General features: G+C 39.1%; 1 protein-coding gene and 1 long non-coding RNA gene across 2 annotated transcripts; one reads left to right on the forward strand and one right to left on the reverse strand.

The window, feature by feature from the left end:
- Positions 1-32: 32 nt before the first annotated feature.
- LOC121742079 lies at positions 33-6,215 on the forward strand. The gene is made up of 3 exons (XR_006037965.1): positions 33-232; positions 629-718; positions 5,011-6,215. It is a non-coding gene; the product is annotated as an uncharacterized LOC121742079 (long non-coding RNA).
- A 10,575-nt stretch (positions 6,216-16,790) lies between these two features.
- On the reverse strand, positions 16,791-17,442 carry LOC121811416 (auxin-responsive protein SAUR71-like). Its single transcript, XM_042212273.1, has one exon. It carries the CDS (start codon positions 17,335-17,337, stop codon positions 16,978-16,980), a length of 360 nt encoding a protein of 119 aa, XP_042068207.1. The 5' UTR covers positions 17,338-17,442; the 3' UTR covers positions 16,791-16,977.
- Between the last annotated feature and the right edge of the window lie 507 nt (positions 17,443-17,949).

The following is a 17,949-nucleotide window of genomic DNA, read 5'->3' on the forward strand; positions in this document are numbered from 1 at the left end:
AATTCATAACGAATTTTTTAACACTACTGGTGTTCAAAAAGAAGCAATTTCTCTCACTTTTTCCTGCTGCTAAGTCACAATTTTCCTCGTTGCTACCATTTACTTAAACATGTCCAGCCCATTAAAACTACAAATATAAACCTAATTTCATTCTTTTACTCTGCACACGCCGCTCCATCTTCTGGATTTCTTTCTCTGCACCAGAAATTTTTCTTCCGCCAACATTCTCTGGGTAAGTCTGCTTGCCTCTATTCAAAAAAATACATAAATATGAAGGATTCAATTGCAATTTTCAAATAGTATTTGCAGTAGCTACAATGCTACTCCAAATTTGGAGTATTATTGTTCAAAAACCGAAAAACAGTACAATTTGGGATGGGTTATGGAGTATGGTAAATTGGATATCCCAAGTATGGTTGGGAAACGTTTGATGATTAAGAAATTAAGGAAAGAGGCAAAGGAGGAAGTGGAGCAAGTATTGGGGCGTGTTTTTATGACGAGAAATGTTTTTGGCACAATTAAAAATTAATTAAAAGTGAAAAGACAAAACCGTAAAGAGTAATTAAAAATTTATATTACTTGTTGGTTTGTTCAAGATGCATCCTGTTCAGTAGTTCCTTTTCTGCAGCTTCATCAGCTCTTCTGTCTGTCATTCTAACATTGCCAGCAACCTCCTGGGAATCTGTTCGAGTGGACTTTCCTGCAACACCATTCACAGGTAATCTTTCTTTCATACTAGAGAACCATGTAACGCAATTCATACAGAATGGAGATGATTGTAAAAAACATTAATTATATCAATACTGCAACTTGCATACCATGATCAACATGGGCAATAACAGACATGTTACGTATGTTACGCTTGAGGTCCATGATGGCACGGAGCTCCTCTGCTGTGAACTTCACCTGCAAACATAAATTGTGAACCCAGTGTTTGATCAGATCACATAACTTTATAAATAGGTTACAACCAAAAAGTGATTAAACCACATGGTTACCATTTTGACGGAGTCTCACAAATCAGCAAAAGTACCTACAATTAATAACAGGATGTGTATATTAGCTCCTCCTACTACTACTTAAGTAACCATCTAAAGAGATTAGACAGCATGGTGTTAAGAAGTCAGCGCTAAAAATGATGTATAACACATGAATTGCATGTCAAGAAAATGATGAATTCAGAGGAGCATGGAAAAGGAATTAGAGAGATAAAACTTACTTGAGATGAAATCTCGCGGCTGCAGAGAGGGAGTAGGCCACTAAGATTTATAAGGCCATCTGCAACGCTGTCTCTTATCCGTCTCATCCCTTAACTATTCATTGGCCCCACTGTACTTTTCACTCCATCTCTTAACTAAGAGATAGATCCTACAACCCTCCATCTCTTATGTGTGTCTTATCTCATCCCTTAACTATTCATTCAATTTCATTTTTTATTTTTATTTCCAATAAATTCAATTAATAAAAACACACTTCATTAAATAAAATAAAATTACAACTTAAAATTCTTAAAAAAAACATAATTAAAAATCCTAAAAAATTTAAAATACATAATTTAATTTCTTCCGCTCACTCTCTCTAAATTCAAAATCTCAAAGCGCAAAGAAGCAGAAGAAAGATCATGTGCGTCTACCGGTTGCCAAATTTTTCCCAAATGTGCTCCATTAGATCATCTTGGAGTTGGGCGTGGGCGGTAGAATCACGTGTCCTTGCCCGAATAGACAACCGATCTTGCAAAGACGGATGCACTCCACTGCGAGGCGGACTACTTGCGGTAGAGCTTCCGGGGGTTTTTGGGTTGAACCAATTTCCCGCCTCGGGTCCTTCGTCGGCGACAATCATGTTGTGCAAGATTATGCACGTATACATGATGTCGACCATACTCTCCATGAACCACGTACGAGCCGGAGCTTTGATAATGTTGAAGCGCTCTTGGAGAACCCCGAACGCCCTCTTCACATCCTTGCGAGCAGCCTACTGCTTCTGCGCAAAAAGAGTCTGCTTTTCATTCACCGGCCTATTGAACGTCTTCACGAAGGTTGGCCACTTCAGGTAGATGCCGTCGGCAAGACAGTACCCCATTTTATACCGCCGGTTGTTAGCGAAGAAGTTGATGGCCGGCGCTTTACCATCCAAAACTTCGGCGAAGAGGTCGGATTGGTTGAGCACCAATGTTATCAATCTCGCATGGCAGCTTATGGCGGTTTGCCTAAAAACCGCCACAAGGATATGGCGTATTAGTATGGTGGATATGACGGTAAAAAATTAAATAAATAAAATAATACTTATATATTTATATAATTCAAAAATTAAAAATATTAAAAATATAACATCTAAAACACTTTAAACAATTAATAAAGCATAATATACCACTCTAACCACCATGTTTCTTGCATAATACTCTATTCCTAAATGCAGTACACACGCAATATTGTCAAATGTCGGATATGGCGGTGCTATGGCAGCGACATGGTGCTATGTCGTTTCCACCACCGAACGTCATTCCATAGCGCCATGGCGCCGCCATATCCGCTATTTGATAATATTATTGAGCACGTTGACATCGTTGTTCGATCTGGGGCCCCCGAAGTACGCATGCCAAATCCTAGCCAGTAGTTGGCAACGGCCTCGAGTATAACGGTGGGTGGGTGACTTTGTGGCCGCTCGTGTATGCCCACCTCCACGCCACATGGCATTCTTCCATTGCCAATGCATGCAATCGACGCTGCCAAGCATCCCGGGGAATCCGTGCACTTCTTCGTGAAGGTGGAGAATAACTGACAATCTGCCGTGCTTGGCTTCCGGAGAAATTCGTTGGTGAAGGCTGCCCCAGACGCCTTTGCAGAATTGCATCAAGCACATTCTCCCAGTGCTTTCTCCAATGTGGAGATATTCGTCGAACAAATCCGCCGTTTGTCCAGTCGCAAGCTGATGGATTGCTGCAGTACATTTCTGCAGCGTCGTGTGGCTGGGACGGCCGACGGCGTCGAACCCTTCTTGGAAGAACTCTTCCCGGGCTGCCAATGTATTTGCGATGTGGTGAAATAGCGGTCGCCGCATGCGGAAACGGCGACGGAAGTAGGTATCTCCCCATACCGGGTTATCACAGAAGTAGTTGCGTACTAACCTTGCGGCGGCTTCCTCCTGGTTACGATGGATGTAAGTCCGGGATCGTCTTTGGGGCAGCGCGGCTTCCTCCGCCTCCCTACGTCGATCTTCTTCAAGTGATTCTTCCATTATTCGACGCATTTGCTCAAATGGATCCATGAATGGATTAACTTTGGTAGAAGAATAAAAGAGATGATTTGAGATGAAAATTGAAGAGGAAAGAGAGATGATTTGAGAAGAATAGATGTGTGTTTGTGTGTGTGAAAAAGGAGTATTTGTAGAATAAAAAAAGAAAAAAATATAATTTTTTTGAAAATTACCGTTGAACGGTCGACCGTTTTTAATTTTAATTTTTTTTTTATTAAATTCGAAAAAATGATTTATTGCGTCAGCATGACGACGCCCACTCGCGGGCCGGCGAGTGGGCGTCACGCATAGCGCCGGAGCGCGCCACGTCGCGAGACAGCTCGCGCGCCGTCTCGGTGGGACGGGCGTCTCAGCGGGCTGGGGACGAGATGGGACGCTGCAACGCGTCCCGCGGCAGTCTCGTCTCGGAGGGACGAGATAAGGGGCACCCGCGAGACGCGTTGCGGGTGCCCTAATGCGAGTCGTCTAAACCCTAATATGATTTCTAAATTGCATTTACCTCCCTCGACTACCTTCATTTTCGAAATTACAGGCCTGCTTAAAACTTAGTAGTACATGTCATTATTATTCTTTAATTAATACTCCAAGGAGAAAGATAAATTGAGAATATATTTTTCATTTATTTTCTAAAAAAAATAATTATATCTTCTTAAAAAATAATTTATATACCTTCTCAAAAAATAACTATATCTTAAAAAATAATGCAAGGTAAATTTAAAAAGGCAAACAAAAATAACTCAAGCTCGAAGTCTTAGACCTCCAGCTCCATTTCGCCACCTACGGAGCGGGCTGCTCTACTTTGGCGCAAGCTTGGAGCAGTCCGCTCCAAACCTCCTATCCTCCAGCCATGGTGCGGTCTTCACGAGCGGGCTGCTCGGCTCCTCCGCAAGGGCTGAGCAGTCCGCTCCATCTCTCTGTCCCGCCTCCCCCCGAGCTTCATTCTTGCTTCCTCGTTCCAAAACCTCTTGACAAGCACGAACACACCCTCGAGCATCTTCTTGGACATCGAACGAGTCGTAGGTCCACCTAAGGCCTTCAACAGAGTCGTGATTGTATCACAGAACACATTGTGTGGATTACCGAGTGAACAATAAAATTGAAAAGAAAAAAAAAACAAAGAGTCGTTAAAAATTTATGTTACTTCTTGGTTCGTTCTAGATGCAAACTAGTAACTTGACATGATAAACCTTACAATGTTATAAATTCCATAGGATTGCCAAGTTATACTAGCATTTTCTTAGCGAAAAAAGTGAATAAGATTAATGTAGTCTTGTCAAAAGATGCATGGTTCTGTGCTTCGCCCATGCTTGCTGATATAAACAAACATTCTGTCTCACCTTTTTTCCTGTTATTTGCATGTTCTGATTTGTTTGAGAGTTTATTGATTACTTTATGCTAAATCTATACTGATTTGATCAGTCTGTAAAAAACAAAATTTGATTTTTATTTTATTTTATGAGGTGACTACTTGATATTAAAATAGCTGGTACGAGCTGCTCCCGAATTAAAATTGCTGCACATATTTAAGCAATCAATAAGAACGTAGCAGATCAAAACAAAACAGTGATATTTATCTAATTATCTTCTGTGTTGAGTATTTGATTGCATGCAGTTTCCTTTTTAGGTAATTTATCTCAATTGCTGCATTAGTTTTCTTATGATGTTAAAGACTAGACCGGAGGTATATCTCTGTTGTTCAAGTGTTTGGTGCTTGTTTTTGTTATGATAAACTGCCTTACAATTGAAGGCTTGCAGGTAAATGCAGACTACAAAGCTGTTTCATCTGATCAAGATCTGAAGGTATGTGCATTTCTCTTGAGATTAATCTGAAGATGCAACTAATTAGTCCCCTACTTGAGATTAAGGAAGGTATGCGCATTTCTCTTAAATGGCTCTGAAACAAAGCATATGTCCAAGATAAATATCATCAGCACATCAGTCAGTAATAAAACAAGAATTCTATCTGTTACTGTGTTTGCCTTCTATTGAATATATTTGGTGGACATTTATTTGGGCTGTGATTTAATTTGGTCCAATGCCAAATTATTGGGCCTAGTCCATGTGACCAAGCCTATTAGCCCAAAGACCTTTGCTCTCCACCATCCGATTGCTGCCACGTCTCCTTTTCACTTGGATTATATTTCTGCACCATTGGATGGAGGGTTGTGTTTGTTATGTGTGAAGTGTATGCTGGTTTTGTTCCTCACTTTACACTTCTCTCTCTTTCTCTCTCTATTCACTCAATTCAGTGTGTGCTCTCTCTTCTCTCTTCTTCTCCGATGAGTTCTCTGGCAATCTTCTTCTTGATCCTTCACTACTCTGAATGTGATTGATCAGTGTGAGTGCTGGTGAAGGCAACCTCTTCGATTGCCTGTGTGTTGGTGAGAATTAGGGTTTTGTGTGTGAGGGCTTTAGTCTGAGATTGTGTTCGGTGGATCTTGATCCGGTGTGAAGGGGTTATGTGGTGGAGGTATTGACGGTTTGAGGCTGATCTCTAGTCGATTCAATGGTTCTCCCTTGGATAGATCTGAACTGTTGGCGGGTGTTTGAGCCAAAATCTTTGATCTATTCGGTGTCCTCTGTTTTTCTTGTTCTTCTTGTATGTAATACCTTGGATCCTTTTGGATCTTACTTGTTATTACTGACTCGTGTACTTAGTGTGCAGGTTGTGAAGTAATCAAGGGGCTAGCTATGGTTCCAACAGAGAGTTGTAATAGCTAGGATATATTACTTGTAAACATACTTGTAATTCTTGATTAATATCAGCGGCTTGGTTGAGAGTTTGACTGAGCTCTCTTGTAAGAAGAACAAAGAGGTCTTGGTAATTAGTGAACCCGGACTGGTCTGATCCCTACACCTTTTACTTTGTTGGTTTCGTCCTGATGTTTGTTCAGTATGCCAATTCAGCTGGTAGTATGTCATTTCTTTGTCAATTATATGAATTTCCTTGTGATTAATCATCCCCAAACATCTTTTCTTAGTTCGTTGTTTGTTATGTCACTAAACTAATTTTCAATTTGATCTACTCTTAATGCCCTGATTTCTCTTAAATATCATTTGAGTGTGATGATTAGTATCTTAGGGTGGCGTTCCGTTTTCTAGATAAAATAATAATATCAAGATATAATCTAGAATTGAATTGTGAGATTAGTCATAAGGGGTTAACTATGACTAATTATTTCATGATTATCTATCTAGAATTGAGTTGTGCGATTGAATCCTATGAACCAAATGCACTATATATTTAATTTCAGTATACAATCTTGCAAATCGAGTACTCCTATGAAGACTAGGTCAGATTAGTTGTTACATAAATGTTGTGTACTGGCAGTTACAATGTGAGTAGTATTTTACACAAAGTGATGGGGTAGGATTTTATCACATGTTACCTCTTCTTACATTTGTCCAATTGTCCCTCACATGTTTCTCTCTCTTTGGGAATCCTACGTTACGCAAAATAGCTTGGCTTCTTCGAAAATGTATGGAACGAATAATGAAAATTTCATTCTCGAAGATTTGATAGCATGTGGGTGGAACGTGAATCAAGAATGGTGTCAATTCACAAACGCGTTTCTACGGTTAATGATTATGGTTGACAGTTGCGTCTCCTTTAATTATGCATTATCTCACTTCATTTCTGTTAATTATATTATATATGTCCCAAAATTCTGGGAGTCTTCCTTTCCCAAACGCGGAATTCAAAGAGGACAAATACGATTTGACATTTGATTTTTCATTAATAAAGTAAATTCGTATATATCAATAAATAGATCGATTTAGTGAAATTTGGTTTGGTGGGAGATTAGTGATTACCGTGTAAGATAATACATGTCAATTGTAATTGTTGATTATTGATTATTGATGAAATGATATGCTCTAAAAATTTTAAACGATACTTTGATTAAGGTATGAATTTAGGATTCAGAGACTTACTTAGAGTGAGGGGTGGCAAAATGGATAGCGGGTAATGGATAATTCCCATTTCGACCCGCTATCCGCTGGGTATTGGGTACCCGCTGTTAAATGGTATAGACAACATATTTAGAGAAGAAAGCAATGAGAGAAGATAATTGTATTTGATTGAATGATGAAATGGTACTCAACACCCATATATTTATAGGGATGTTGGTGACCTTTGAGATCCTACAATAAATATATATTCATAGAACTACACTATTATTGGAACATGCACATCTTCAATGCTTCTTGGAACTCCATTCTTGGAACTCTATTATTCTTTAATGCTTATTGATACTTCCCCTTTTCTCAACACTCCCCCTCAAATTGAGTGGTGGGATCTCCAAAACTCAATTTGGAAAGCACATCTTCAAAGCTCCTTGAGTTAACTGCTTTAGTTAGGATGTCGGCAAGTTGATCCTCAGAGCGAACAAAAGAGAGTTCGACAATCTCATTCTCAATGTTTTCTTTGATGAAGTGTCTGTCAACCTCCACATGCTTCGTTCGATCATGTTGTACTGAATTTTGTGAGATGCTTATAGCAGCTTTGTTATCACAACACGACTGGCACTTGCTTGGAGAGAGATTAATCTCTTTCATCAATCTCCTTAACCATAAAATATCGGTCAACCCACTTTTAATCCCACGAAATTCTGCTTCAGCACTCGAAAGAGCCACCACCTTCTGCTTCTTGCTTCTCCATGTTACCAAATTACCTCCAACAAAGGTAAAGTAGCCTGTTGTAGACTTCCTATCGTTTGGGTTCCCTGCCCAGTCAGCATCTGTATAACCATGAATCTCAAGATGCCCTTTTTTGACGAACAACACTCCATGCCCTGGAGTTCCCTTCAAATACCGACAAATCCTAAGTGCTGCCTCCATGTGATCTGTCTGCGGCTTATGCATGAACTGACTTACGACCCCAACTGCATATGCAATATCTGGCCTAGTGTGCGAGAGATATATGAGTTTTCCGACCAGTCGCTGATATCGACTACGGTCAGCCAACTTGGCTCCTTCTCTGATTTGTAATCCGTGATTAACTGCCAGAGGAGTGTCTGCTGGTTTACATTCCAGTAGGCCAGTCTCTGCTAGGATGTCCAAGATATACTTCCTTTGTCGCAGAAAAATTCCTTTGGTTGACCTTAGCACTTCAATCCCAAGAAAGTACTTGAGATTCCCCAAGTCCTTCATCTCAAATTCCTGAAAAAGATTTTTCTTTAATTCCTCAATCTCTTCTAGGTCGTCACCTGTAATAATCATGTCATCAACATATATGATTAAACATGTGATCTTATCACCATGCTTCTTAAAAAATAGCGTATGGTCTGAATTGCTCTGTGTATATCCATAGCTAATCATTGCCCCAGCAAACTTCCCAAACCATACTCTTGGAGATTGCTTCAATCCATACAAGGTCTTCCTCAATCGGCACCCTTCACATGCTTTAAAATCTTTTGCAAAACCTGGGGGTGCCTCCATGTAAACTTCTTCTTCCTTCTTCAACTCTCCATGTAGGAAGGCATTCGTCACATCAAACTGGTGTAATGGCCAGTCCCTATTAGCAGCAATGGATAACAACACCCGAATAGTGTTCATCTTAGCTACTGGAGAGAAGGTCTCAGAATAGTCAACTCCATATGTCTGAGTATAGCCTTTTGCGACAAGTCGTACCTTGTACCTTTCTATCGAGCCATCAGGTCTTCTTTTGATAGTGAAGACCCATCGACAACCCACTGGTCGCTTCCCTTCTGGTAGAGCACATTTCTCCCATGTGTGGTTTCGAATCAGTGCATCAATCTCTTTCTTCATTGCTTCCCTCCAATGCTTGTATTTCATAGCTTCTTCCCATGTCTGTGGTATTTCTTCTTCCTCATATAGTGCATTCTCGAAAGCCCGAGCCATGTCTGATAAATGGCCTTTGGCTAGGTTCACAACAGAGTACCGCTTTTCCTGTCAATCCTCTCTGGTGTATACCTTTTGGGTGGAACTCCTCTGTTTGACCTTGGTGGAAGTATGTACCTCCCAGTGTCAGGGTCAACTCCTTCGACCTCGACTTCCTCAATTTCCCTTTCTTCGGTCTCAATTGAATTTTCTTCTGCACTTACAGTGTTAGCCAAACAATTATCTGTATCCACAGGATTACTTACATTGGATAACCTTAACGAAGAAATATTTGAGGCGATGCCACCTTCTACGATGGACTCTACCACATCAGAGACTTGCTCAGCGGAATTGTTTACTGTTTTCTCTGATAGATCCACATCAGGATTGCTTGGCGTTGGCAGTGGCATTGAGATCCAACTTAGCGGGTCCGTATCATTGTTTTCCCTAACATTACTCTCCCCCTGACCGCTAAGATGGGTAAAGAAGTACTCAGTTTCAAGAAAGTTGTAGTTCATTGTAACAAACATCCAGTTGGACTTTGGATCGAAACACCTATACCTCTTTTGATTTACCCCATATCCTACAAAAACGCATTTGATAGCGCATGGGGATAGTTTAGTTCTTTCATGTTTAGGAATGTGGACAAAAACAGAGCATCCGAAGACGCGAGGTTCAAGAGTCAAGGGCGGAGGAATTTTTGTGAAGGTGGACAAGACTTGTAGAGGAGTTTTGTGTTTGAGAATACTTGTGGGCAATCGGTTTAAGAGATAGGCTGAGGTGGCAATGGCTTCTGGCCAGAAGTGTTTCGGGGCTTTTGACTCTATAAGCATAGAACGAGTCATTTCGAGGATAGATCGATTTTTCTTTTCTGCCACACCGTTTTGTTCGGGAGTATGAGCACATGTGGTTTGGTGTATTAGGCCTTTGTTTTGGAAGAATTGTTTCATGGTAGAATTAACGAACTCCCCCCCATTATCTGACCGAAGGACCTGGATGGTTTTGTGAAACTGAGTTTGGATAAGGTTATAGAAATGGGTAAAGTGTGACAAAACTTCAGATTTTTGTTTCATGAAATATATCCAGGTCATGCGAGTGCAATCATCCACAAAAACTAAGAAATATCAAAAACCTTGCCCCCAATAACTGGTGCGGGTCCCCAAACATCATAGTGTACTAAGGCAAACAGGGTTTCAACACGAGTATTACTTAATGGGTAAGAGTTCCGATGACTTTTGGATAAAAGACAAGTTTCACAGTACATGTCATGCTTAGGAATAATACTAGGAAATAACAATTTTAATTAACCGATAGATGGATGACCCAAGCGCCGATGACAAAGCCAAGCTTTCCGGTCAGCTGATCCGTGAGTTAACATGGCAGTCCCTTTTTGAGCTATCTCATCCACATAGTAAAGCCCATCACGTTCAGTGCCAAGCCCAATTATCTCCCCGGTTCGGATATCCTGCAACAGACAAAATTGTGGCTGCATTAGTAACGTACAATTCAATTCCTTTGTGACATGACTAATGGATAATAACTTATGAGACATCGAAGGAATATATAGACAATTTGATAACTGCAAAGTTGGGGAAATGTTAACGGTTCCAGCCCCCTCAACCACTGTAAATTCCCCATTGGCAGTTTGGATATGAGATTTTAGAGGTTTCTGAAGGTTGGTAAGGTCTGAGGCATCATATGTTATGGTATCGGTTGCCCCACAGTCAAAAATCCATTTATCATTTTTCTCATGGCTATTAGATACTGCACACACAACTCCAAGCTTCTCGAGAGGCTGAAATCCATTTTGGCAAGTAGTTTGGGAAATTATGGAATTTTCAGGAGATTTGGGGGCTAATTGTGACTGAGAATTTTGGTGGGGTAAAACCTGCAATTTCCCAAAGATTTGGGGGCTTCCAATAAAAGAGCCCCCTAACCCTAATCTACCTGAATCGGGCACCGCCTCTTCCCTCATAAATTCTTCACTCCAATCACGAACAACACTCCCACTTCCGCCGGTGACGAAGTTTGCTGCCCCGGTTGTGTTCACCGGCTGAACAGCTTCATTTCCGGTTCTTCCTCCTGGCTGGACAGCACCGGCGGTTTGTGCGACCCCCTGCACGGCGTTGCCACCGTCGCCTCCAACTGCTGCGGCGGCGTGCCCGCCACGGTTCCAGGGTGTTTGTGGTTGCGGCGGCTTGCCGTGCTTCTCTTCCCACCAATCTGGATACCCAATTAGTTCAAAGCATGAATCTTTTGTGTGTCTTTTCCGTTTGCAGTAGGAACACACCAATTTTGACTTGTCTTCTTCATCACTTTGCCGATTTCTGCCATTGCCGCCGCGACCACCACCGTGGTTGCCGCGACCACCACCGTTGCTGCCGCGACCGCCACCCCGAGAGCTGCCGGTAGGGTTCTGCCACCCTCGGATGGCGAGGCCGGTTCCGATTCCATCCGTGGCAGCTGCTCCGCCGGTGTTTGCCTGTTGTAACACTCGGAGTCGTGTCTCCTCCTGCTAAATCAGGTTGTACGCATAGTCGACGGAGGGAAGCGAGTCCATTTTCAGTATCTCCCTCTTGGTTGTTTCATATTTGCTATCAATTGCATATAGAAACTGACATACTCTCTGATCTTGTATGAATTTGTTATGAATCTCCATATCCTCTGGACATTTCATTGGGTTCGTCTGTTTTTGATCAATTGAAATCCAGATCTCTCCCAACCGGCTCCATATTTCTTCTAATGAACTGATTCCTTGTCTTAGTGTGGTTGCTTTGAACTGAAGGTCATACACCTAGATTTTATCTCTTCCACTCCCATATGTGACGGCCAACGCATCCCAGATATGCTTCACCGTCGGATGTTGTGAAACTCGACTAACCAGTCGAGGCTCGATGTTTTGTATTAACCAAGTGATCACACAGTGATCGGCTTGTTGCCACTGTGTGAAGGCTGGATCAGTTCGAGGTGGGGAAGGAGGCACTCCGGTGACGTGAGAGACCATTCCCAGACCACTTATTGCCGTCTTTATCAATACGGACCAAAGGGCGTAATTTTCTCCATTTAACTTGTTCCCACCAATGTGGAGGGGCTGCGTGTCGATTCTGAATGGCACGACAGCTGTTTCTGGTGGATTTGGTTGGTTCATCGCAAAACTATTGCGCATAAAATTGGTAAACTGCCGGGCAAATTCATCTGCCATAGATGAATCTGAGGTTTCGGTTACTATATAGTTGTCATTTGACATTTTGGCTTATGGTTACAGGTACAACGGAAAAAGGAAAAACAAAAAAAAAATGAGAAGGGGCCGAGAAAGGTATCAAGGACGATGATGATACCTTATCTGAGTCCAAACCCGCTCTGATACCATGTTAAATGGTATAGACAACATATTTAGAGAAGAAAGCAATGGGAGAAGATAATTGTATTTGATTGAATGATGAAATGGTACTCAACACCCATATATTTATAGGGATGTTGGTGACCTTTGAGATCCTACAATAAATGTATATTCATGGAACTACACTATTATTGGAACATGCACATCTTCAATGCTTCTTGGAACTCCATTCTTGGAACTCTATTATTCTTTAATGCTTATTGATACTTCCCCTTTTCTCAACACCCGCTACCTGACGATAACGGGAAACGGGGCGGGATCGGGTAGTGTGTTTTAGAGTTTTGCGGGTAGCGGATATACCCACTTCCCGCGCGGGTATACCCGTTAGTCTCGATAATACCCGTTATTATTAGTATTAGTCATATTCCATCTTTTAATACTCTATCCGTTCCATATTAATAGGATGTTTCAAATAGTTAAAGTGGAGAAAAAAAGTAAATAGTTAAATAATAATAGTCATATACGCACTCATTTTGAAAAATTAAAAATAAATAGTTAGAACAAAGAAAAAATAAAGTAAGATAGATAATAATGTAGAGACGTGTATTTATATTATTATATTTCCAAAATGAGGGAAGAAAATGAAATGCCTCTACTAAGGCGGAACAGTGAGAGTACTTTATATAATCTAAGAGTTCTTTTAAAACATTTTATATTCAAACAAACATACAATTGAAAACTCACCGAAACTAGCTATTGAGTGTCCCCTCACTTTTATTCTCAATCTATTCAACGTTTACCATCGATATTAACAAAGTAAATTAGGGTACATTGATGGTTATTATGGTTTTTAAATTTTTTATTAGGATTTTGGGTCGGGTACGAGATACCCGACACGGGGTATGTCGCGGGGCGGGTATTGAGACAACAAGTTTGGCTAAAATCAGGTATGGGTACCCGTGGGTAACCCGTTTCGCCATCCCTCTGCAATGAAAATCGGATAAAAATAAAATAATCCAGGCTGTCAGTTTGAGGTATCGTTTTCAGTTGTAGGTGGGTCTAAATGTAACTTTAATAATTTATGGTCTGATTTATTCGAAATCAATTGATTGATTATTTAGCTAATTTCAATCCAATATCATGTGGGTCATCTTATAAGAAAGCAGTTTGCATATGAAGACGAATCCTTCCACCACTTGGCATGTTATGTTGGAGATAATATGACTACATTTTAGTATTCTCAATTTTCTAAAGCTACAAAGTACAATCGATCAATCATTTAATTAATTTGATTTTTTTAGTACTAGCATGGAATGTAACGGAAATAGCAATGTGAAAGTGTCACTTATTTAATGATCCTATGTATCAAAAATTCATAATTCGTAGGGTAGACCTCTAGGAAAGGGTATTATTAGAAAATGTTCCATTGACCTGAATTATCAATTGATGGAACTAAATCTGAACCAAAGTATGCCAGGATTAATAGATTTTTTTAAGTATCCCCTTTAAAAAACATACTCCACAAACCGATGACTTTGATCCATCCACATGTTCGTATTTAATTAAGCATAAAAGAAATTCTCATGGATTAATAAATAAAATCATTTTTTTGCTTTGGCTCCATGATTAATTGGAATGATTTTCTAAATTTCTTATTGTAGTTTGAGTAGATGATCCTCAATTTTATATAGTGCACATTTATATAACGCACTTGTATAATTAACAAAAGATTAGGAGACTGTAAAACCTAACAATAAAAGCAGAGGAAATTGTTGGGTATTGACCGGTCTAAATAATGATGAGATACAACATGTAAAAGGATATAACTTAAAATGGAATACGATTGTAACTCTATTTTCTAGTTTTATTGTCCTTATTTGAACTACTCCATATGGTAAAAAAATGATAGTTCATGCTTGAGTTAATAAACGATCATGATAGTTTGGTAGTTTTCGTATTTGACCATTTTATCTTTATATAACTACCAAACTTCGGTAACATAAAAATTGATTTTCTTGCATATATATAAAGCATATTTTTTTGCATGCAAGCTCTTAAATAGGACTAGGAGTTACATATTTCTTGTCATTACTAGGTAGCCCCCCTACTCGAAAAATATTCATTTAACCACCGTGATTTAATTCAATATTGATTATGACCATGCAAGTTTAGCTATTACAAGATCATATTTAAGTAGCTGATTATAAACGTTTTCTAACCGATTGATAGTGATAAGTACTCCTAAGAAAATGTTAATTAATTATCGAATAAATTACTAGAAACGTCTATAATAATTGCTTTAGGTGTGGAAAAGAGACAACTATGACTGGGCCAAAAATTAAGATCGTTGGTAAAATTTTTGTCGTAAATGGTTTTTGACAAGAATCCCGTTGATTAAGCTCCGATCCAGTCTTATTTGATTTGATATAAAATACAATTTGATTCATAAAAATCTAAAAAGAAAAAAAGAAAAAGAAACCATAACTTCTTTTTGTAATTCATTCAAACAACTTAGCAAAAAAAAAAAAAAGAGCGGCCTTGATCAATTCTATTAATTTCACGTTACATTCAATCACACCTTAAGATAGGTGAAAAGATATATAAATTGGATTAATATATATTAAGTACGTATATGATATTTAAGTACTCCAATTAATTAATTGAAGCAAACATAATATTTAAGATCTCCCTGCCTTCTTAAATTGAACTGTTCTAGAAAATGTTCATGCATCGGATAATTTTATGAATATTAATATTAGTGAATTCTTCTACATGATTCACTCAATTGCTGAAAGTATTACACAAGAATTATTCTCTATGTTATATAGTCTAATGCCGGACTCATAATTTCATATATAAATCTAGATCATATTTTTTGTACTACTATATACTACTCCCCATTTTCGCTTATATAACTTTAATTTTCCTTTACCAGAATGACACCGCCCAGAACTACATTTAAAAAAAACAATCCTTTCCTTTTTCCAAAGGAGAAGTAAATTAATTATTAATCATGCAAGTATCCTTAAATTCAGCAGGCATATCAGCCTTGAATAGTTGAACAACAAACACTTAAATGATACTAGTAACTAATAAAAAAGTTCATGAAACCTTTGGGTGCATGCATATGCTTTGCTTTGATCTAGCTGGTAGGACAAGAACCAAGTAAATAAATAATGAGCCTGGTAGGGCTTAGTTTCCTGGTCAAAAATTTAGCATGCAGTAGAGATTTGAAAAAAGGAAAGGGGCGGATTTAGCATTCAAAAATCAAAATTCATAATTTCCTACCAACTTGAGCTATACTTCTTCTAGTCCACCTCCTAATGTTGGCCCAAAGGGGCGGATTTCGTGGCACAATTATCATCAATCATGTTTTTCTAAATAAAATAAATCAAAATCATTTTTGGTGAGTATTTTGTATATTGAATTTGTAATTATATTGTCACTGTAATTGCAATTTTAGATTATTAAATTTGAAGTTATAATATTTTAATTTAAATAATACTTAATTGACACTCCATGGTATTTATTTAAATATAGAATTCAAATTATTAAATTGAATGTGTATAAAATTTGAATTTAATTTCAAATCCAAATCATTTTATCTTACTTTCTGTTACAATTTCCACCTTGAATATTATCGGCAATTGCTAAGTCGCTCCAAAGAAAGATTTTGGAGGAAGACTACTTTTTCATTGACGGAACTAAATTTTTAATATTTCGCTAATTTATATGTGTGATAAAGAAGAATCTGGAATGCTACTACAATTTAATCACATAAATTAGATATGTGTTTATTTGTTTTGATTACTACTACTCCTTTGAAGTTTTCACGATTATACTTTATCTGTAAGTTCTGTTAACAGATTAACGAGTCTGAATTAGGCAATGCATTTTGAACTAAATCTGAAAGAAGTTGATAAACAACACAAGAGGTAGAAAAAATGGAAAAAAATTGATGACACCTACCGTTGAGAGTAGGTGAGATGGCATGGACACCACACCACCCCTCTATTATCACATATCCGTACACCCCAAATATTCCTCTAGAATAAACAGATATTTTCAACGTGACGAAACTACCCCTCTCACGAAATGACCAACGTGACGAAACTACCCCTCGATTTTGGAATCCGATGCTCCAATTTCGAAAGCCGCACGCGACGGCGCCTTTCTCCATAACTCAGTCACGCCGCTTCTACCGTTACTTTCCGTTTTCCTCGTTGTACGAACCGTACACTTTCCCAATCCCACCATTCCCCTCTATACTTCATTTTGTACCTTTCCGTATATTCACGTGTATTATTATACGTTGCCTATCACCTGGAGTAGTAACATTCTTCTGCAATTTCAATTTCAGAGAAATCAAACAAATTATTATATCAGAGCTGAAGAAAAATACGTTTAATTAATCCTATTTTTCCGTCATAACTTTCTATTGAACAAAACCCAAGCCTCTCCGCTTCCACTTTGCTCACAACAAAGTTATATACTGTACAATCCAGAAGGCAGAGAGAAAAAGGAAAAATTATAGCACAGCTCTACAACTGATCGGTGAGCGAATTGAGAAGGTCCTGCGCGTCGGTGACGCCTATGCGGAGCGCCTCGAGCACGCGCTCGAAGATGAACACGTGGCAGGGGATGCGCAGCACGCCTTTCTGCTCGTAACCGTATTCCTGCTCCGATTTATTCAGCAGCATCACGAAGATCGGGTGATTCAACAGCTCCGCGCTCACCACGAATCGCTCCATCTCGTCGCCGACGTAGACCGGCAGGTGCCCCTCCGGAACGCCGACGGAGGAGGAGCGCTTCCGCAGCGACTCGGATTTCGATTGCGATCTGAGCAGCCAGTACTGCGACGAGTCGCCGACTTTGGATAATCTTCTGATGAGCTTCTTCATGTCGATTGAGATCTCGAAATTGAAATTGAAATCGAAATCGAAATCGAAATCGAAAGAGAGAGGTGTTTAGGTTTAGTGAGAGAGAGTAATGGACGGGAAGATGAAGAGTAGGGGTATAAATACTGAGTGTACACAGAAAGGTTATTGAGAGGTACAGATGTGCGTACTTGGCAGGTACAATTATTAGACTTATTTAATTAACTTTTTGCTTAATATAATTTGCCTAATTTTATACAACTAACTAACATTTTACACACAAATGTTTTCCCGGAGTGGAAATTGCACTTTTCACGGACCGGGAAACACAAATCATGTGACACCGCTACTTCGCCTTATTTTAACTGCTTTTAATTTTAAAACCCTAAACTAAATTTAATTTACAAATTTTACTTTGGGACTAACTTGTTTAAATCTTCATTTGCGAGTTTAGGAGATTTCTTATTTGATTAATTGACCAAAAGTTTGGAGTTTCACAAGTACTACAAATGATCAACTGTCAATTTGATTAAAATTTCTTCCAAATTCCATGCTGGAATGTAGTCAAATGCGCAAACTCTTTTAATGAGCTCCTGAAATTAAGCATGAGCATTTAAGTTACACTTATTCTAATGT

Source organism: Salvia splendens, chromosome 7, assembly GCF_004379255.2.
Source record: "Salvia splendens isolate huo1 chromosome 7, SspV2, whole genome shotgun sequence".
Lineage (NCBI taxonomy): Eukaryota > Viridiplantae > Streptophyta > Magnoliopsida > Lamiales > Lamiaceae > Salvia > Salvia splendens.

Excerpts from the sequence above, each read along its gene's own strand:
- LOC121811416 (XM_042212273.1), bottom strand. The coding sequence starts at position 17,337 with ATGAAGAAGCTCATCAGAAGATTATCCAAAGTCGGCGACTCGTCGCAG.